The sequence below is a fragment of the Salvelinus namaycush genome, chromosome 32, assembly GCF_016432855.1.
Source record: "Salvelinus namaycush isolate Seneca chromosome 32, SaNama_1.0, whole genome shotgun sequence".
Taxonomy (NCBI): Eukaryota; Metazoa; Chordata; class Actinopteri; order Salmoniformes; family Salmonidae; genus Salvelinus; species Salvelinus namaycush.
In genome coordinates this window covers 26,274,780-26,296,622 of record NC_052338.1, presented here as the reverse complement: position 1 = coordinate 26,296,622, position 21,843 = coordinate 26,274,780, and the positions used below count along the sequence as shown (strand labels likewise).

Below are 21,843 nucleotides of genomic sequence, written 5' to 3'. Positions count from 1 at the left end.
GGTAGAGCTGCCGCTTTCAAGGAGCGGGACTCTAACCCGGAAGCTTATAAGAAATCCCGCTATGCCCTCCGACGAACCACCAAACAGGTAAAGTGTCAATACAGGACTAAGATCGAATCGGACTAAGATCGAATCGTACTACACCGGCTCCGACGCTCGTCGGATGTGGCAGGGCTTGCAAACTATTACGTACTTCAAAGTGAAGCACAGTCGAGAGCTGTCCAGTGACACGAGTCTACCAGACGAGCTAAATAACTTCTATGCTCGCTATAAGGCAAGCAACACTGAAGCATGCATGAGAACATAAGCTGTTCCAGGCGACTGTGTGATCACGCTCTCCATAGCCAATGTGAGTAAACAAGTCCACAAGGCCAGATGGATTACCAGGAGCCTGCGCTGACCAACTGGTAAGTGTCTTCACTGACATTTTCAATCTGTCCCTGACCGAGTCTGTAATACCAACATATTTCAAGCAGACCACCATAGTCCCTGTGCCCAAGAACCCCAAGGTAACCTGCCTAAATGACTACTGTCGTAGCATTGACTATCATTAAATGTGAAGACTCTATATTATCAAATCAATTCTCTGTGTAATTTAATTTCGCAATTAAAATAGTCATGTAACTTTAATTAACTAGGAAGTCAGGGCACCACGGAAAATGTTGTTTATAGAGTTTCAATTTCCCAAATATAACTCTTCAGATATTTTCATATCTTATCGATTACAGTCTCTGTATTACTACCTCAGTCATATTCTGAATGTCGCAAACCCTTGGATATCTGCACGAACCCTAATATAGATCATGAATCAGCGATATACAAATTGGCTTAATTATTTATTTACTAACTTACTTCATCAATCACAGAATTACATAGACACTAGAGGTCGACCGATTAATCGAAATGGCCGATTAATTAGGGCCGATTTCAAGGTTTCATAACAAACAAAAAAAAAATATTAGATTTTTTTATAACTTTATTTAACTAGGCAAGTCAGTTAAGAACACATTCTTATTTTCAATGACGGCCTAGGAACGGCCTCCGCCGACTTAATTTCTCATCGAATCACAGCCTACTTCTCCAAACGGGTGATGATTTAACAAGCGCATTCGCGAAAAAAGCACTGTCGTTGCACCAATGTGTACCTAACCATAAACATCAATGCCTTTCTTTAAAATCAATACACAAGTATATATTTTTAAACCTGCATATTTAGTTAATATTGCCTGCTAACATGACTTTCTTTTAACTAGGGAAATTGTGTCACTTCTCTTGCGTTCTGTGCAAGCAGTCAGGGTATATGCAGCAGTTTGGGCTGCCTGGCTCGTTGCGAACTGTGTGAAGACCATTTCTTCCTAACAAAGACCGTAATTAATTTGCCAGAATTGTTTCATAATTATGACATAACATTGAAGGTTGTACAATGTAACAGCAATATTTAGACTTAGGGATGCCATCCGTTAGATAAAATACGGAACGGTTCCGTATTTCACTGAAAGAATAAACGTTTTGTTTTTGAAATGATGGTTTTCCTGACAGGCTGCCCCCAGGTGGTAAGGGTAGGTAACAACACATCTGCCATGCTGATCCTCAACACATGGGCCACTCAGGGGTGCATGCTCAGTCCCCTCCTTTACTCCCTGTTCACCCATGACTGCGTGGCCAGGCACGACTCCAACACCATCATTAAGTTTGCTGACGACACAACAGTGGTAGGCCTGATCACCGACAACATTGAGACATCCTATAGGGAGGAGGTCAGAGAGCCGGCAGGGTGGTGCCAGGATAACAACCTCTCCCTCTACGTGATCAAGACAAAGGAGATGATTGTGGACTACAGGAAAAGAAGGACCGAGCAAGCGCCCATTCTCATCCACGGGGCTGTAGTGGAGCAGGTTGAGAGCTTCAAGTTCCTTGGTGTCCACATCACCAACAAACTATCATGGTCCAAACACATCAAGACAGTTGTGAAGAGGGCACTACAGTGCCTATTCCTCCTCAGGAGACTGAAAAGATTTGGCATGGATCCTCAGATCCTCAAAAAGTTATACAGCTGCACCATTGAGAGCATCCTTACTGGTTGCATCACCACCTGGTATGGCAACTGCTCAGCCTCCGACCGCAAGGCACTACAGAGGGTAGTGCGTACGGCCCAGTACATCACTGGGGTCAAGCCTCCTGCCATCCAGGACCTCTATACCAGGCAGTACTGGAGTGCCAAGTCTAGGTCCAAAAGGCTTTCTAACAGTTTCTACCTCAAAGCCATAAGACTCCTGAACAGCTAATAAAATGACTACCAGGACTATTTGCATTGCCAACCCCCCACCATCATTTTTATGCTGCTGCTACTCTCTGTTTATTATCCATGCATAGTCACTTTGTCTACCTACATGTAGATATTACCTAAATTACCTCAACTAACCTATGCCCCCGCACATTGACTCTGTACCGGTACCCCCTCTATATAGCCTCCCTACTGTTATTTTATTGTTGCTCCTTATTTATTTATTATTACAATTTTTATTCAAATTCTTTTTTTTAACTTCAGTTTATTTTAGTAAATCTTTTTTTTTTTATTCTTAAAACTGCATTGTTGGTTAAGGGCTTGTAAGTAAGCATTTCACTGTATTCGGCACATGTGACAAATAACATTTATTTTTTAATTTTTTACCTAGAACAGTCTAGTTCAGTCCAGTTGAGCAGAGAAGGCGCTGTGCTGTGTATCCCTACCTCACCTACACTTCAACATGATAACATCCCTCACCAGTACTTTAATAAGAAGCAGAAGAGGTTTTCAGTCAGTCCCTGTGTTGACCATGCATCAGCCTTCCTCCTAGCTATCTGCTACAGTAGGACCTAGCAGCTAGCACATTCATTAGTGATCTGAAGTGTGCAGTAGGCCTCACACCAGCAGTGCTGTGAGTGCAATAATTCCTTGGTGGTGGATGGGAGGTGCAGCCTGGGCGTATGCTATTAATCACTCCAGAGAATTCTCCCAGCAGTGCCAAATATTTAACATGGGCTTCACTGTCTATTTATGCAGGCTGCCAGACAGTACAGGGCCCTAGAGTCTGTAGCCAGCCACTGGAGACCTCGGGTTTGGTTTGAGGTCTTCAAACTGGATGTTTGAAAGTTATTTAGACACCCTTGGAAGACAGTGGAAGTTGAAAGACAAATGTGTCTTTGTTGTTAAAACAACTGTGTACAGAATGTTGGGGAATAAAACCATCTCAGATCTGCAGATTTTGCTGCGAAGAGACAATCATTAGAGGAATATCTGTTATTAGCCCCATATACCTTGTTTCTGGTAAGAGGTTCAGGAACAGCTGAAAAATCACAACTGTAATTTAAAATTAACCCTACAAATAGCACTATTGTGAGATTTGAAAAGCCATAGTCAATCAATCAACAATATAAATCTCTACTCATTCAAGGGTTTTTCTTTATTTTTACTCTTTTATACATTGTAGAAAAATAGTGAAGACATCAAAACTATGAAATAACACATATGGAATCATGTAGCAACCGAAAAATTGTTAAACAAATCAAAATAGATTTTATATTTCAGATTCTTCAAAGTAGCCACCCTTTGCCTTGATGACAGCTTTGCACACTCTATAGATCATGAGCTTTTAATCACACCTCTCAGCTACTCTCAGCCAATCCCACCTATCTCCATAAACACACCTCTCAGCTACTCTCAGCCAATCGCACCTATCTCTGTAGACTACCCTCTTCTGATTTCCATGTGCCATATGAAAAAAAGTACCATGTATGTAAAATGTCACAAAATGTAAAATAAAGTTACTTTTGTCCTCTAAAGACGGCCTAATAAATAAAAACATACAAATAACCCAATATGTAATGACAATGTAACTTGATCAGGGTTATTCCTTAAAATCATATATCTTTGGACTGTGTGTATAATAATGACTGATAGGTGGAGGCGTTCTCTAAGTACTGGTCCAGAGTCCATTTTTGTGCTTGTGCTCCAATGGGTGAGATAAGGTATAAGAGGCAGGGAAAGCTGATCTTAGATCAGTGGACAGAGTTGACTGCTCACTAGCATACATAACACTGAATATCTGATCATAGAGTGTATGAGCCACAATTGAACTACCTTTATTCCAAAATATCAAGATGTCTATAGTTGTAAATAAAGACATTTGACAAGCCTTGCAACATGCTATAAAACAGAGTACAGTCTGCCACTGTATTTGCCCCAGCCCTATTCATAATTTCTTTCACCAGAAGATATGTTGAAAACATTAACATTGAAAACTGTGTGAATGCAACAGCTAGAATCTGGCACAGTGTGACTTGATTAGCATCTCTTCGCCATTGTGAGTTTGCCAAAGTCTCCATGGCGATAGAAAGCATAGCGAATGCCATTTTAGCTCTTTCACTGTTGGACCCCAGCTATACAGTGTTACAGTAAGTTATTTGTATAAAGTGATTGAGGGGAAAGAGCCAGGACAGGATTTGAACCCCAGCCTGGTCTCATAGACTAGACATAACATAGTAAATGTATTCTGTGATACTCAAATTAGTGTGATATGTTTCGTTTGATATGGTTACATAAACAGATAATTACTTAAACTAACGTAGGGTGATTGGTCAGGGTGGATGGGTGGGCGACCCAAAGTTTGCGAGTTCGAATCTCATCATGGACAACTTCAGCATTTGAGCTAATTACCAACTGTTCAACTACTTACTTGCTACTTTTCAACTACTTAGCATGTTAGTTAACCCTTCCCCTAACCCTAACCTTAACCCAACTCCTAAATGTAACCCTAACCTTAACCCTAACCCCTAGCCAACGAGCTAACGTTAGCCACCTAGCTGGAATTCATAACATATCATACGCTTTGCAAATTCAGAACATATTGTATGTTTTTCAAATTCGTAACGTATTGTATAGTTTGTAAATTTGTAACATATTGTATGTTTAGTAAATTCGTAACATATAATACAAATTGTAATTCATAACGCATTATACGAAATGGGTAATGGACATCCACAAATGAATACATACCATACGAAACGTAACATATCATACTAAATGGAGTGTCTCTGATTTACTTACAGAATAATATGAAATGCTCTGAGACCAGGTTGAACCCTGAAGTTAGAGGGTTTCGAGAAATTGTTTTCTTAGTAAACAAAGCACCTAACAATTGTCTGACCAAGGGGAGGGATTTGGACCCAACAGCTGTGAAAGCAGACATCGGTGGTGTGTTATTATTCTACTGAAATGAGAATGCCATTATACTTAAGAATCACCATAGGGTCTCATAACTCTATGCCCTGGGTATCTGATCTCAGGGCTATATTGGGCCCCTGCTTCAAGCTAGTGGTGCTGATTTCCTGTCATCTATTCTAAGTTGGAAGGTTCTATGGTTGGTGCTTGATAGGCCTATAAGGTCTTTGGGCTAAGGACCATTTCATTCTTAGACATGATGATGGCCCTTCATAAAAAAACATCTAGATCTGAAACTCGAGTTTTGTCAAGAGAGTGAGAGAGAGATCTGTAAACTCGTATACTTATAGAGCTTATGAATTGTACATTTTAGAGTAATAATCTATCTATACCAATATGGAAATATTCAGCAGGCTAACACGTGAGAATTGAATAATAATATAAACAAAATTTCTAAATATCAACATAAACTGTCAACATTCATAATGTTCCCTGAAGGTTCATTCAAGGTTGGTGTGACACATGTGCACTGATCCTGTGCGACAACTATGTATGTTATGTTCATGTGTCCTCACATAGATAACAAGGTATGAGGTATGATAATAGCGTCAGGTGACAGGTCATTTCGACTCGGCGCCACACACTACACCATAATAATAAAACAAATGTTGACATGTCATCCTTTACACTTTCATCCTGTGTCATCGGCAGGCTGCATTGTATAGGCTATACCGTTGTCATCACATACACAAATAACAATGTCATCGACATACAAAATACTCAAATTCGTATATTCTAGCAGTAACTGTAGCCTTTTTGACGCAATACCTGTTTTCTAGAATAAACAAAACGCCGCAAATACGCAATGGTCTAACTAGCCATACAAACACAAAGACAAGACACACATAGATAATATGGAAAGGGCGATTGTTCAGACCTTTGTGGCTATCGGTGTCTTCCTTTCTCGTGCCAATACAGCGAATAGTATAACCGCACGCGTTTCTGAGGCGAGCCATCTACAAACGTGCCGCCCCAGTCCCCAACTCTCTGCCGCTCTCCCTCCCATTCCCATCTCGTCAAAAATATAACAATCGTTAGAAAACAAACTAACCAACAGATTTACCTTCGATAGGTCCCTATCAAATCCTGGCGTAGTGTTTTATTTCGCTTTTGTAATGTCCCGGGTTGATTCGTTCCTACGTCTGCCGCCTCACCCAGCCTCCCTGTCAGTCAATCGCGCAGATAACCCTAAACTTCCGGGACTTCCAAATGAAGCAACATTTGTGAACCTGATAACGCAGTTGAGTGAGTGGACCACTGGCAAAGTACCAGTCGGTGCCTCCAGTCTTTCTCTCCCCCCTGCCTGGTCTTGAGGAGCAGTGGTGGGAGCCCCAGACACCTAGACTAAGTATGGAACGTCTGATTGACGTCTAATGTTGTGTAGGCTGGCAATGGTCTTACCCTATGACTCAAAGGATAGTGCTGTGTGGACATTCAAATTATAAAAGCTAGTCATATGAAAATTGTATATTAACATTATCATCATCCTCATCATCATCCTCTCCAATATCATAAAGTTGCCCACTGGGCAAAAACGAATTGAATCAATGTTGTTTCCACATCATTTTAACCACAAAAATGTATGTGATGATGTTAAATCAATGTGAAAAACTCATTGGATTTGCAAAAAGTCATCAACGTAAGGGGATTGTTATTTATTTTTTACCCAACTTTTAACCTAAATTAAGATTCTGGGGGGGAATTTCACCTTGAATTCACAATAGTTGACAACTCAAACAAATGTAAATCAAAACTAGACGTTGAACTGACGTCTGTGCCCAGTGTGCGGGGATCATTATGTGCTGATATAATCACTGGTTATAGCTTTCTCACGTCAACTCAAATAAAACTGGGAGCAAGTTTTAACAGGGCCATTCACTGTGCCCCTGATTATGTTAACGGCACCTACTACTGTCTGTCTGTCACATCCCAATTCACAACCTGCCTCTGAATTCCATCATGGCGGACGTCAGATGCCATGGAAGCCGTAGTGATGTCACGTGAAAGGCCTCTATCTCTGCTGTGTCATGGCAGCTGCCTGAGTTACACTGTGGCTGAAATAGACCATCGGTGTCCCAAATGGCACCCGGTTCCCTATGCAGTGCACTACTTTGACCAGAAAAGGGTACCATGCTGCCTCGTGCCAGGTTAGGGAGGAGAGGGTAGGGATCTTTTATTGATTAGAAAAGCCTCTGAATCATTGATAGGCTTCCACAGAGGACTCCATTCCCAAATTCTCTGCTGCCAGACGTGTTTGTTTGAGTGTGAGGTGAATGCTTGTCCCACGTCATTGAATGTTCGGCTAAAATGGTGGAGGGGCCTTGGGTGACAGTGTTACAAAATGAAGAGCAGGAGCATGGTCACCAGCATACAGCCAGCAGACATTTTGTATGTAATCCCATAAGGCTTCTGGCTGCTCTGTGGTAATTTACACGCAAGCACGTGTAAAGCACATCACGCTGTTTGCTTAGCTTGTACCACTTCCTCCCGATTCAGCCCATAGCTTACGCAAACTCGGGACCTCTGTCTTGCTAGTACACGTGAACGCCCTCCTGAAGTGTCTTACCTGTCGGCGCCATGAAAAAAACGAGCTATTTGCTGGTTCAAGTGGGGACAGTTGAGACTGAGGAGTCTCACACATCCCCATGTGCTACATGTGCTACATACACCCCTCAAACTTCCCCAACAGCAACCCAAGTTTTGAGCTGAGTGCAACAGTAGATCCGGATCACGGCAACACTGTGAAGGACGTCACGCTGCTCGAGTACCACTTCCTCCCGATTCGGCCCATACCTAGCGCAAACTCAGGACCTCTGCCTTGTCAGGAAGACAAAGGAGCTGATCGTGGACTACAGGAAACGGAGGGTCGAGAACGCCCCCATTCACATTGACGGGGCTGTAGTGGAGCGGGTCCTGTATATAGCCATGTTATTTTCTACTCCCTATACAATTAGTTTACAAAGCATTAGGAATACCTTCCTAATATTGAGTTGCACCCCCCAATCCCCCTTTTTGCCCTCAGAATAGCCTCAATTCATCGGGCATGGACACTACAAGGTGTTGAAAGCATTCCACAGGGATGCTGGCCCATGTTGACTCCAATTCTTCCTTAAAAATAAAGGAGAGCCGCACACTCTAGGAGCTCAGATGCAAAAATATTTAATTTACCAACGTTTCGACAGGCAAGCTGTCTTCATCAGGGTACAATCACAGACACTGCGGGATGACTCGTTTATATATAGTGTCAAGACACACAGGTGTCTGTAATCATGGCCAAGAGTGGCCTAATATCATTGGTTAATTTATCAAATATTAAAATGGCATAGAAAGAGCAGCATACAAAAAACAAATGGATAGCATACGATCATAGACTCACTTAAGACCACACAAGCCCACAAACAACCACAATGGCAAAGTCACAACAATCACAACAATCACAAGAATGGCTTCAGATCAAAGTCCACGTTAAGACCGAAGGGAGCAAGGGTCTTTAAGTTAAAGATCCAAGCAGCCTCTCGTTTTAACAATAAATTATCAAGGTCACTCCAATTCTTCCCACAGTTGTGTCAAGTTGGTGGATGTCCTTTGGGTGGTGGACCATTCTTGATAAACACGGGAAACTGTTTAGCATGCAGTTCTTGATACACTGAAACCGGTCCGCCTGGCACCTACGACCATACGCCGTTCAAAGGCACTTAAATCTTTTGTCTTGCCCATTCACCCTCTGAATGGCACACATAAAAATCCTTCTTTAACCTGTCTCCTCCCCTTCATCTAAATGGATTGAAATGGATTTAACAAGTGACATCAATAAGGGTTCATAGCTTTCACCTGATCAGTCTTTCATGGAAAGACCAGTGTACTGTATATAGTCATGTTATTTTCACGGTTTATTTCATCTTTAACTCTTTATTGTTGGAAAAGGACCCGTAAGCAAGCGTTTCACTGTTAGTCTACGAAGCACACACACACACACACTGGAAAGTAATCAGCTACTTAACCCAACTAAACTAAGAACATTGTTTTTAAACACCAGTCTCCCAAAAGATTTTACAACCATATTTTGGTGATGAGAGGCTTGGGAATTGAGGATGTATGCACAAATAGACAGTGAGTCTGTTTATAGGTGTTTAATACACTTAGATGGAACAGTCCTTACATAATACAACACAAGACCTGTGAGTTCTGGAGCTAGAAATAAGCAGTCGCATCCCAAATGGCACTCAGCCTATAGTGCACTACTTTTGACCAGGGGTCCTGGTCAAAAGTAGTGCACTATAAAGGGAATAGGGTGCCATTTGAGATGCAGATCCATGTGTGTTTGAGAGAGAAGCTTTTGCCTAGTGAAGAGGTGACTCAGCCATTCTCGTGTTGTAGGGTACAAATCTGGGACATGTGTATCCATAGAACCTGCTGAACATCAACTTTAACACCTTCACCTTTCATACATCATTTGCTCTGGAGACTTAATGGTCTCAGGCCTCCACAACAAGGCCCACAAAAAGTTACCCAACCTGAAAACAACATAATTGATCAACTCAACATCGTATATCCATCTTAAATAAATTTAAAAAACATTGTTTAAATATAGAACCTTTTATTTCAATTTAGAGTAAATAGTGTTGAAATTCTGAAATAAGGTTTTAACACTGTACATGCCTTAATCCAGTGACAATGAAAAGCTTCCTTAAAAAGTATTTTTTTGTCATTTATTTTTCATATTTTCCCTTGTAAGAAATAGTTCAAGTATAAAAATTCCCAAGTGTAAAATAGCCCATCTGATGTATATTAAAAGCAATAGAAGCACAGCTATCCAAACCATGACAATGACTATACATTCTAATGTATAAAGCAAGCATTTTGCTAATTTTGTCAGGATTTTTTTGTCTTTTCCAACAGTTCTAAACACAGAGGCAGAATAACAGTCTGCACGCAAGTATGCCTGCATTTAAATAAAGTTTCATACAAAAGGCATTAATCTAGCCAATATTTAATGTCATGTTCTAAGATTTCAAAAAGGCAAAAAGTATAATTGTACAGTGCACATACAGAATTGTATCTTAAATAAATCAACATTTTTGGTAGAGTATGTTAATAATAATACAACTAAACCTACTCAATAACTTATATGCCTTGAGATGAATACATAACAATAGTAATTCAGTACCGCCACTAAGTCTTTGTCCGTAGAGCGTATAGAACATAGTCAACTCTGAAAATAAATATCTTAAATAGATCTCTTTTCTTACTCTTAAATAGCAACACAAATGTGAGGCACACAAAGAACCCCCAGATTCATGTCAAGCGCCTGCAGCCCCGCCACCCCCTTTCTACATTCCCCACTGCTACCACTTTCCAGACCCACAGAAAGGAGCTCCGGAGTTGGGGTGTGTAGTCTGGATAGAGGAGGAGTTGGTGAGGCTTAGAGGAATGGGTACAGGGCAAGGGCAAGGGGGTTGGTGAGGCTGTGAGGAGTGGGTACAGGACAAGGTTAGGGTTAGGATAGAAGGGCAGTGTATGTACCTGACACCAGCCCAGCCGGCCAGCTCTAGGACAGAGGTGGAAATGCTGACAGGGCCAGGCAGACAGACCAGAGGGGCCAGTTCCCAAATGGGCCCAGGGATTAAAATGTGACAGCTCAACAAATAAGCACAAGTGATGCGTTCTTTCCAGAGTGATCCATTTGTGTGGCGCTGGGCTAACTGTCCCACCCCCCTCCCCACCCGCAGCTGCTCCCTCCCTCTCTTTCACTCTGACTAGATCCCATTGCACAGAGCCAGAGGGGAACACGACTGAGCCCTTTGTCCTTTACCACTATGTACACAACTGTGTGTGTGTGCGTAATGTATGTGTTTGAGAGTAACTGATTTGGTGCTTCTCATTGTCTGAAAACCTTTCTTTCGGAGTTTCCTTCATATTGTTTGTGATGCCCTTTGAAGAGTTGATGAGTAGATGGCATTTTTGGTTATTCCTGCAGCTTTTTTGTCTCCTGGTGAACTGTTTGCTTTGCATAGGTCAAGAGATCAAGATACAGAGTCAAAAAAGGGACAATCAGCATCAGGAAGATATGTTCTTAACACGAGACAAGACTTTCACCTTTTCTCCACAGTTATTTCAGCTACTCCCTGACACGCAGAGGTTGTCTTTACTAACACACTGGAAACTGGTCCATTTCCCTGATTATCACAACATTTACTTCAATGCACTTGAAAAGACAGAACGACAAGAGTCCTCGAAATGTGATAATAAATATATGTTATAAGGGCTTCAGAACACAAAACACTTTGGGACACGTCTAAGTGTCCCGTAAAGAGAACGCTCTCTCTCTTCTATGTTAATGACAGCAATGGAACATAAGGTAATATTTTACACCAAGCTTAGTTGTTGCATTTCTCTTCTATAAATAAATACTCTACTACAATTATAATAATAGTTATATTAATAACAACAATAATAATCATAAGGATATATCCACCTTACTTTGTTCTGTGAATTGGTAACGTTTACTCATTTTTTGTGTGTGGGGGGGGGGGGGGGGGGGGGGGTTAAGCACAGCAAGTTGGAAAGCTACTGTATGGAGCTCCCACCTCACCACCACCATCTTAACGACTCCGTCACTTAACACGGCCCCTCTCTCTTCCTCCTCCTCCTCCTCCTTTCCTCTGCACAGCCAATCAGCAGTGGGCCTCCCATCCCCTCGTGTCCAATGGCTGCAGTGGCTGCTATTGCATGCGGTCAGCTTGCAGTTGCTGAGGCTGGTACTGACCGAAAGCTGCGGCTGCAGCGACGGCTGATCCCGGTGCGGCCGTAGGCAGGGGCTGCTGAACGTAGCCGTAACCGGCCGCAGTTATGTACCCGGCCGCTACAGGGGAGGCAGCGTAGGGATACTGCTCGTAGGCTGCAGCAGCGCTAGCCGCCACGGCGGCGGAATACTGTGCGTAGGCGGCTCCAGTGTAGTCGATGTATGGTGAGGAACCGGTGGAGGCAGAGGCTGCACTGGGCTGCATGGCATGGGGAATGACCATGGTGCTTGGCTGCATGAAGGCCTGAGGGTACACATAGTGAGCAGGGATCCTGCAGGACAGAAACAGACATGGAGTTAGAGGTAGAGATCACAGACCTGGCCTTACACAGCCACTGACAGACAGCAGCAAACCCCAAGTTTGACAGCAGAACCAAACGCAACCAACCCAACCACACTGCGGCCAAGGGCCCCCCCAACACATCAATACACCAGTCAATAACACCACGGAGATGCCTGCAAGTAGCTATTAGAGATATAGGGTTGCCAAAATAGAGATCTCTCTGTGGGATAAAAAAAATGGGTTGGTGGAGAGGTGTTCAAAGCTCAGAGGGGTTTTGTCCTCTGATAAGGGATAGGAAGACATTTTGGGTTTTCAGTGACCGACTGATGCCGTCATGGAGAGACAATCCAGAGATGGCGAGAAGAGAGAACTTGGTTTGTGTGTGCTTGGTCACATGTGGATTTGGCTCTGGTGCCAGTCCTAGTTGGGAGGGGATGGGGAACAGAGGAGGGGAGGGAGGCTCACAGGCAGCGCTGGGAGGAAGAGAGGGGGAGAGGACATGAGATGAGGGGGGCATTGTGAAAATGTCACTGCCACTTTGACAGCTGGACAGTTTTCAAAAAGGACACTGCTGGCTGTTTCCCCCTCTGTGCTTAGACAAAGAGCCCCGGGCCGGGCGCTAGGCTAGCTGCACTCAGAGGGACCTTTTCATTAAATAAGCAATCAGGAACAATGAGCATATTCAGCCCTTCATGACAAATCCCGGCCATGAGGCTCGGCTCGCTAGGCTCTCTAGCGCTATCTGCTAGCATGATGATGGTCGTTTGGGAAAGTTACACTATTGTTTTGGTGGAGGAAACCCAAGTCGTTGACCTTGATGGGGAAATCACAAATGACATTCCTCAAAAAAACTAAACTGGTGTTAATTGGAGTCAAGTTTATGATTCAGTAAGAGAAGACTGAGTAACCTAATCAGTGTTATGACAATGATTGACAATCACTTTTATATTGACTTACCACCATTTGTCAGTGTTGGGTTTCAATGAGTTGTGGTCTGGTGTGGATTTGTAATGGTCTGGAATGATGATGTGCATGGTGTGATGATGTTGTCAACAGGTCATTCAAATCTCTTGAGAAACAACCTAACAATTGATCGGACCAAATAAATACTGACATCAATCAAGCCAATAAGAAACAAGATGGAGAGAGGAATCGTTTGTACAGTCAAACAGTTTGGAATCTGGATTATAGAAACCAAAGACAAGATCTATCGTGGCAACCCTATTGTCAGCACTCCACTATCCAACCAATCACATCTCAAAACACTGGCCCCAACGAGGAAACAGGAAAAAACAACAGCAATTCTACAAGAAACAGACGTCAAAGACAAAAAATTCAAAACAGTCCACATGGATAACCAACACAGCACAAACACTCACTGAACGAAACAAAAAGGAAATAATAAATACATTAAAAGGAAGAAAAATAAAAGATCAAGTACAGCTCTATCACTCAGGGGTCAGGGGCGCTCCTATGACAACACGTTCTTGGCAGATGCCTCGGCCTGGCCTGCTGGCACGCTGCTGTCTCAGCACAGTGTTACAGTCACAATACAAGGTGGAGACACACACACAGGCTGGACAATGCACAACAAAACAAAACGCAACACACACACACGTGTACACACACACGGGCCACTACAAAGAAAAACTCTCAAACACACACACACACAAAGGATGGTTTCACAACGAAACAACAAAATGCAGTGTCCACCGAAAAACACATGTCAAAGCTGACCATTGTTGTGCCTCCCCATTACTAGCTATATTAAGATATGGGATGCATCCCCACAGGGTCAAAAGCAGTGCACTATACAGGTAATAAGGTACCATTCAGGATGGAAGCATGGTGTCAAAAGTTGGATCAAACAGGTATTTTGAAATGCTGTTTTCATCTCTTTTCGGAAAAACGATTATTTCTTACAGTATGGGGAAAACCGGCACAAAAAGAAGCTCTTTCACACCACATATAAAATATGTTATGCAGTGTTACAACACACAGCAAAGGTGCTTTTTAATAGCACTATATTTGCAATTGTAGAGAATGAAATGACAGCATTGAACTGGTATGTTTAAATGGTGAATGGTGAATTTTATTTTATTTTATTTAACTAAGCAAGTCAGTTAAGAACAAATTCTTATTTACAATGACGGCCTATCCCGGCCAAACCCTAACCCGGATGACGCTGGGCCAATTGTGCGTCACCTGTGGGACTCCCAATTATGGCCGGTTGTGATAGAGCCTGGAATCAAACCAGGGTCTTTAGTGACGCCTCTAGCACTGAGATGCAGTGCCTTAGACCGGTGCACCAGTCAGGAGCCCAAGAAACATGCTGTTGTTGGAAATAAAGGTTGCATCCTAAATGGCACGTTATTCCCTTTCCACCGGCCCATAGGGATCTGGTCAACAGTAGTGCACTATACAGGGGGATTGGGTATCATTTGGGATGCATCCAAAGTATGAAGAAGACAGAGACATTAAAATGGCCCATGATTGTTGTCCTGCATTAGACTGTTTGAAGACTGCCCAAGAGTTTCATTCCAATGTTATTTTTCCATAAATATATAGCAAAGTGCCAATAAGTCCTACACAAGTACGGTTTCCATAAGTAGTCATGACGACATTCCTGTAATGTGGATCTGGTCTCAGACATGCTCTTTGTTGCCTGGCCTCATGTATGATTGACAGGAGAGGCTGAAGGCTGGGCCCCAGCTATTTTCTGCTTGCCTGTCATCCTACATATGACTTACTAGTACCTAGTGGTATGTTCCCACCCCTAGAACTCATCTGGGCTCATATCCCACCATACCTTTATTCACTTCCTCTATCTTGTCCTTCTCCCTCTCCCCTTCGTAATCTCATTCAACATTAGACTACTACAACCTGTTTCTCCATCTCCAACAGCATAAACCTCTTATATGTTGGTAAATGCTGTGTCACCTAACAAACAAAACACACACATCTGCCTGGATTCACTTCCGTAACGGTGTTGCTCATGGGAAGCACTGGCTACCCTCTGACTCCCATCTAAGTGCCCTCGTTTCCCTAGAGATACAAGCAAGGTTAAAAATACTAGGGTTACTGTGTGTCTCAATGCTCTGTGTAAATATATTATCTTTCTGTCTGGAACATTGCGGTCGGTAAAGTTCAAGGCTAAATAAAGGTCTGTGTCAATCACATGTCAGATGGGTGACATCTTCGACCAGAGAGGGGGAAGAGTGGAGGGGTGGCAGGGAGTTTAGGAGTACACACCTGTTGCTCTCCGACACATTAGAACCATTGGGATTCTGTTGCATTAGGAGCTGAGGAGAGGGGCGACATGGTGCTATAATAATAACAATGGATCTGGTTGCTACAGGCTCAAACAGTAGCCTGATCCCAGACCTGTACGTACTGCCATTTACCTAGTACCCATCAGAAGAGGCTGGTGGGAGAAGCTATAGGAGGATGGGCTCATTGTAATGGCTGGAATGGAATCAATGGAACAGAGTCAAACTAGATCTCCATATGTTTGATGTGTTTGATACCGTTCCATTCATACTATCCCAGCCATTACAATGAGCCCGTCCTCCTATAGCTCCTCCCACCAGCCTCCTCTGCTTTATACCTATCTATCAAGCCTCCTACATGTGTTGGGATCATATCATTGGTGAGACTCATACCTAGTGGTGTGATAGCCATGGAGCTGGTTGCTACCCTCCCACAGCTGTGCCCATCTATGTCTGCGTCCCAATGGCACTCTTTTCCCTATATAGATTGCACTTTTTTGCACTTTTTTCATCAGGGCCCTAGTAGTGATCTATACAGGGAATAGGGTGCCATTTGGGACAAATCCTTTTTTCTGCAGCCTTGGGCCTTCTACATGTGTTGGAAAGCACAGGTGGCACATAGGTGGCACTGACTGGATGTGTCTGTGGCCCTTTAAACCTCCCTGGGACCTCCAGCCTCCATGCGTTCGGGACTGCTGTTTTTAAAGAGTGTCCCATCCCATCAGGACGGAGTGAGCCCCAGAACCCCTGCCCAGCCCCCCACCCCGCTACCAGTGCAGGCTTCATGCGACTGCAGCGTCAGCACTCCAGCCTTTGTGAGGCACAATGGAGAAGCTTGTTTTCCTTAACGCCGCAGACCCATGTGATGAAAGCTTGTTCAGAGGCTGTGGCATCCAGACATTTGTTTGTGTCACAGTAGAGACTCTGGTGCACTGCTCTACCACTGGACTCGACTACACACGAAAGGACACACACACAAGCGAACATGTGTGCGCACACATACAATACTATGGTCAGACAAATACAAACAAACACACACTAACAGAAACACACATTAGTAGGTGTTCTGCTTCAACTAAACTACTAGCCTTGGATGACTTTTCCTCATCTGTCACCCGTGTCCTGTAAGGGATAAGGTTAGTGACTACTGTCAATTTACAGTTTAGTCATGGACCTCTCACTGTTCTCTTCTTTATCATCTCTGAATGAGAAACAGCAGCTCTCCTGAGAGTCGGCCCTGAAGTATACCATATACGGATAGATAGATGAGAGAGGGAGAGAAAATAAGAGAGAATGAGAGTTAGAAGAGACAAAGACCATGCGGCACATGCCCTTGGTGGAGAGAGAGAGAAAGAGAGAATATGCAATTCCTGGGAAATACTCAATTGTGGGTGAGTTTGAGAGGTTAGGTGTTAATGCAAGATAATTAATAACACCAAGAAGGTCCTAGAAATGTCTTGCAATGAGCTGTGAGCTGTTGATGGTTTTAGTGGGTTTGGTTTGGAGTAGGGGTGACAGGGGAATAATAAAAAAGCACACAGAAAACCGTCCCTCACTCCAACAACACATCCAACAACATATAGAACATAATGTTACCAATGAAAAAGTAAACCACAAGCTACAACACAAAAGCATCAAATATAAAAAATTAAAAAGACTTTGCTCCCCCTGGCAAAGTCAACACTCTTCCACAAAATCGTAAAAGAACATCCCAAATATCATCAAACCAGCTTTTTTTGGTCATTAAATAGACAGCACACGGTTTAGCTATGAACACCACTTCATAACAGTAACAAAAAAAAAAGCACACAAAGCTCTAATTGCTATTCAAAATGAATTCAAACTCAAAACCAAAATTAAAAACCAACATACATGCATCTATAATCACCATTTGAGCTTGTTTGTGTGCGTTTGAAATTACAGGTAATTCCCTGTTCTGATCTGTGACATGCCCACAGAACTAATCCTGAAACCACCAGTTATGTTAACCTGTATCGAGCCTGTCGGACCAGAGAGAGATAGATAACATTGAGTCATTGAGGCTCTAACTTTCCATTAGTTGTACTCAACACATAACACACACACATGCACACACACACAAGTGCACACACACACAAGTGCACACACACACAAACACACACACACACACACACACACACACACACACACACACACACACACTTTCTCTTTCACTCACACAAACCTTATATTGGTGGTCAACTTTGTAGTCAGTGATAAAAAGAAAGAGGACTTGTGAAACTGTTTTTCTCCCTCAACATAATTATCATGCAAGTATGGAGAAAAATAGGACTAAGCACAAAACAATTACATAAACAGATTATATAAACATACATGTCATTGTATGAACATGTCTAACAATGCTAGACTTTCGCCAAATGAGGGACATCACTGCTAATATATTATAAATAACAGATTCAGTGAGGTAACTCTAGTGAGGTTTCATATAGGTTTTCACTGATGAGGTCATTTGTAAATGTATACTCATCAACACCCAACCATTCCCTCAACACACACAAAGAAGCATCAGTACTTACCCATAAGGCCGTTGGATAAAGGCAGGATGGATTTGTGGAACACCAAAAGTGAAACCTGGATGGAGATGAGGTATGGTCAAATTAATTAATGATCTTATTCATGTCATCTGTGAGTCCCAAATGGCACCCTATTGCCTTTTTAGTGCACTACTTTTGACCAGTACCCATAGTAGTGCACTATATAGGGAATAGGGTGCCATTTGGGATGCAGTAATTCAGTTCATTCTAGACACATCGGGACATCCTGAATCATGTATTGAACACATTCATTTTACATATTTATGTGACAGAATGATTAATAAGCCTTGGGATCATCATGAAAGTATTCTGCACCAGGCATGATTTGTGAGGAAAAAATGTGGACAATATGGAAATAAAAATAAGATGAGACCTGGGGCATGTTCTATAGAACAAACAGCCTCAATGTTTTAAGAACATTACCATACAGAACAGGTACTGTTGCTTCCTACTGAGTTAAGTATACTTCACCTATAGGTATCTCTCTATGTGACTGTGTGACTGTGAGTGTGAGAGTGTGTTTACCTGGCTGCATCACCCGTGGCTTGGCCCCCAGGTACGCCAGGTTGACGTTGGCTTTCCTGCCGTCGATGATGGGGTTCGGATCTTTACAGGCCCTGTCTGCAGCCGAGCGGTCCGCCATCGTCACCTGCAGAGACACACAGAGAGGGGGAGAGAGCACAGGTAAGAAGTGGTGAAAAATAAAAGACTCGCCAATGTTCATATTCAATTAGCTAAAGGGAGGCAAATAGAGAAAATATGGATATCACACACAACCCGACTGTCAGTCAATATTTTGAAAATTAAGATAACCACCACTACTTATAGTAAGTTGAGATCTTTGGTCCTAGGTAGGCTCTAAGCTCCTGATGAGTTATTTCCTTGTTTTCCAGAGTAGAAGCTAGATATAACGCCATCTCTGGCCATAGATACTCATCCATTCAAAATAATTGTTGTCAGTACATTGTTTTTCTCTGAAGTCAAGTTTACTTGTGACTATAAGTACGCTATTTGAGAGTAATGACTATGTAAGAGTTTTTGGTGCTGTAGTAGGGTATTTTTCAAATAACCCGAGGAAAACCTCTCAACTCATCAAATACTACAGGCTAATATTTCACATAAATGTGCTTAAAACTAAATGGCTGCAAGGAGGGAGGTACCATGACAGTAAACCAGTTTTATAGTAGCCCATCTGTCTCTTATTAATGCTCATAGACATTGACATGAGGTTCTGCTCATCATCTTCCCAAAACTCATCTTCTGAACATGTTAGCGCGGAACAGTGCGCGTGTGCGCCAATCGGGTGTTTTCAATGATAAAACGCTTCAAGCTGAAAACACAAGCCTACTTATGAAAAAAAAAAAAAATAGGCCTACAGTAGCCTAACCAACACCCACTTTAACGATGACATGTGATTTACTGCCATTTGAAATAATGCAGGCCTTAGACAGACACTTGCACTGTCTCACTTGCACTTTGTGTAAGAAAGTTATGAAGAATAAATACTATATTGATACTTACGAATCCATACCCCCTGGACTTGCCGGTCTGTCGGTCGGTAATCACGACTGCTTCTTCAATTTCTCCAAACACTTCAAAATATTTCCTGAGACTGGAATCCGTGGTGTGGTATGGAAGACCCCCGACAAAAACCTTCGTGTAGGTCGTGTCCTTCTGCGTGGTGTGCATCTTCACCAATATTTTTGTGCAAAATTGTATTAACAGAAACAATCAAAAATATAGTGCAATGTTTCCTTATCAGCTAGTTACGTTATTTATTAGTATTGCTATAAAAACGAACAATAAGACATTTACCACTGGAGAGGCTTCAGGGAAATAACAAAGTCGACAAAAATCAAGATTCGAGGTAGATTATGTTTCGACACTTAAAGGAGATATGGAGCGGATTGTCCAAGAGATCGTCAGGTGTTTGCAACTCTTCTTCGTAACTGTCGTGACTAACTAAATATGTTTCGGACCCATTCCTAAAAGTGCTTCCAATAACTCCACCCAGTTCCAAGACCGAGGGCGGTACTGTGCGTGCATTGCTGCCCGCCCACATGCTCCCCTACACGCTCCAGCAAACAGCTGGGAAGCGCGCACAATTAAAAATCCATGCCTGCTTAGTGGTGATGAAGAATGGACCATACTACCTACCACATGTTAAACCACCAGGAAAGTTATGGTCATTCGGTTTTTCATACCCCTAAAATGATCTGTTCTTACATCAATTGTATAGACTAGTGCTCACGGCAAGGTTTCGGCTACTTAATAACCCACAGTGTCACACACAAGACCCCACTATACTCCATGAAGATATAACTTGAAAAAGGAAGGTCTTGGTTCTCTTCCTGTCCCAAGGGATACCTGGCAGCAGGTGGTCGGGTCGGGAAGGCCCATTACGCACAGAGAGGAGACAGACAGTGGCCAGCCCAGGGACGCATGTGTTTTAGTGGCAGCAGCAGTTCAGCATGACCAATGCAGACAGGTGTAATCTCTGGGCCTCAAGTTTCATTGTAGAATAATGCAGTAGCGTGTTAGATTATATTTTGGACTATCAAACACGCGATGCTGCTAAGAGAATAATGCACAATGGGTAGGGACATAAATGTTTAGTTTTCTGGGCCCCTAATGTCTCATAGAAGGCCACTGATGACTGGACTGTTTTAAAACGCGTTTAGGATTGAGTTCAGCCGGGTAATGATGGAATTTATGATAACCTTTTTAGGTGGACTTGAAGGGAAGAGCGGTACGTGCGTAAATACGCTGCCAGGGCAATTGGGCACCCGCCCCGTGCAGGATCCGTCCATACAAAATCATATCTTCAGATCATTTTTCAAATAGGCTACTTATGCTTGTGATTATATACATCATACAAATAATAGATTAAATTGTATATTTTAGTACAGCAGTGCCTTGAGGTCAGATGAATGTCAACTTGTGGGTCTTGTAGTGCCTGTGATAACTAAAATAGGCCTAATAACAACTATAAGACTTTGTAAAACTGTTGACTTTTGTCTTTCATGAATGAATGTGGAAAATTATGATTCTCCCTCCTGTTTTCCACAACTGGTCTGTAATTTTATACTGAGAAATCTGATACGGAACTATTGTCTAAATCGTTCATATGGTTCCACCTCTATGGACTAAGTCAGCCATGGAGACACGCTGCCTACATAGGCCCTAATACTGGTATGTGCCTGGTTGCTTGTAGCCTACAGTAAGATTATGAGTTGCAAATTTGATGTGGCTGGCTAGCTGTCATAATTGTCATCTCCTCCATCACCGGAATGCAATAGCGTGAATTGCCACTGGACTCTTCTGTACCAAATAAATGCCATAGCCCTCTCCTTGGTCACTATTCCCGGCCGCAACCTGATAGAGCGACTTTTCTGTATCTCGGTGGATCAGATACTATTTTATTCATGCGTGCCCACGCGCCCTTTAAATTACAGCCCGGAGCAGAGCCGCCGCATAGTGGTCCGTTTCGGGTTTCAGCGGCCACACAATAAAGATACCATCGAGTTGCGTCCCCTTGTTGTCTCCGTTCGCGTGCAGCATGCTAACTAATCAGAATCACCTTACATTTTGGCTAACAAAACGTAGCTACAGAGTCTCTGGTAAATCCTCATCAATGGATATCCTTAAATCCCTTA

At 42.7% G+C, this 21,843-nt stretch overlaps 2 protein-coding genes across 2 annotated transcripts in view; both read right to left on the bottom strand.

Annotated features, from left to right (window-relative positions):
• Positions 1–6,420, bottom strand: part of cap2 (cyclase associated actin cytoskeleton regulatory protein 2) — a 30,360-nt gene extending 23,940 nt beyond the window's left edge. Inside the window, exon 1 of the mRNA XM_038972417.1 lies at positions 6,324–6,420. The gene's annotated coding sequence lies outside the window, so the exon portion shown is untranslated. The remainder of the gene's footprint in view (positions 1–6,323) is intronic.
• Positions 6,421–11,982: 5,562 nt separating this feature from the next.
• Positions 11,983–19,876, bottom strand: LOC120027541 (RNA-binding protein 24-like). The gene is made up of 4 exons (XM_038972530.1): positions 19,709–19,876; positions 18,713–18,836; positions 18,170–18,224; positions 11,983–12,334 (listed from the first exon to the last, which is right to left on the bottom strand). Exons 1-4 carry the CDS (start codon positions 19,874–19,876, stop codon positions 11,983–11,985), a joined length of 699 nt encoding a protein of 232 aa, XP_038828458.1.
• Positions 19,877–21,843: the final 1,967 nt, after the last annotated feature.

Coding starts and splice junctions, on each gene's coding strand:
- LOC120027541 (XM_038972530.1), bottom strand. CDS start 19,876: ATGCACACCACGCAGAAGGACACGACCTACACGAAGGTTTTTGTCGGG. Junction 18,837..19,708: donor AGTCCAGGGGGTATGGATTC/GTAAGTATCAAT, acceptor GTGTCTCTGCAG/GTGACGATGGCGGACCGCTC. Junction 18,225..18,712: donor GCCACGGGTGATGCAGCCAG/GTAAACACACTC, acceptor ATCTCCATCCAG/GTTTCACTTTTGGTGTTCCA.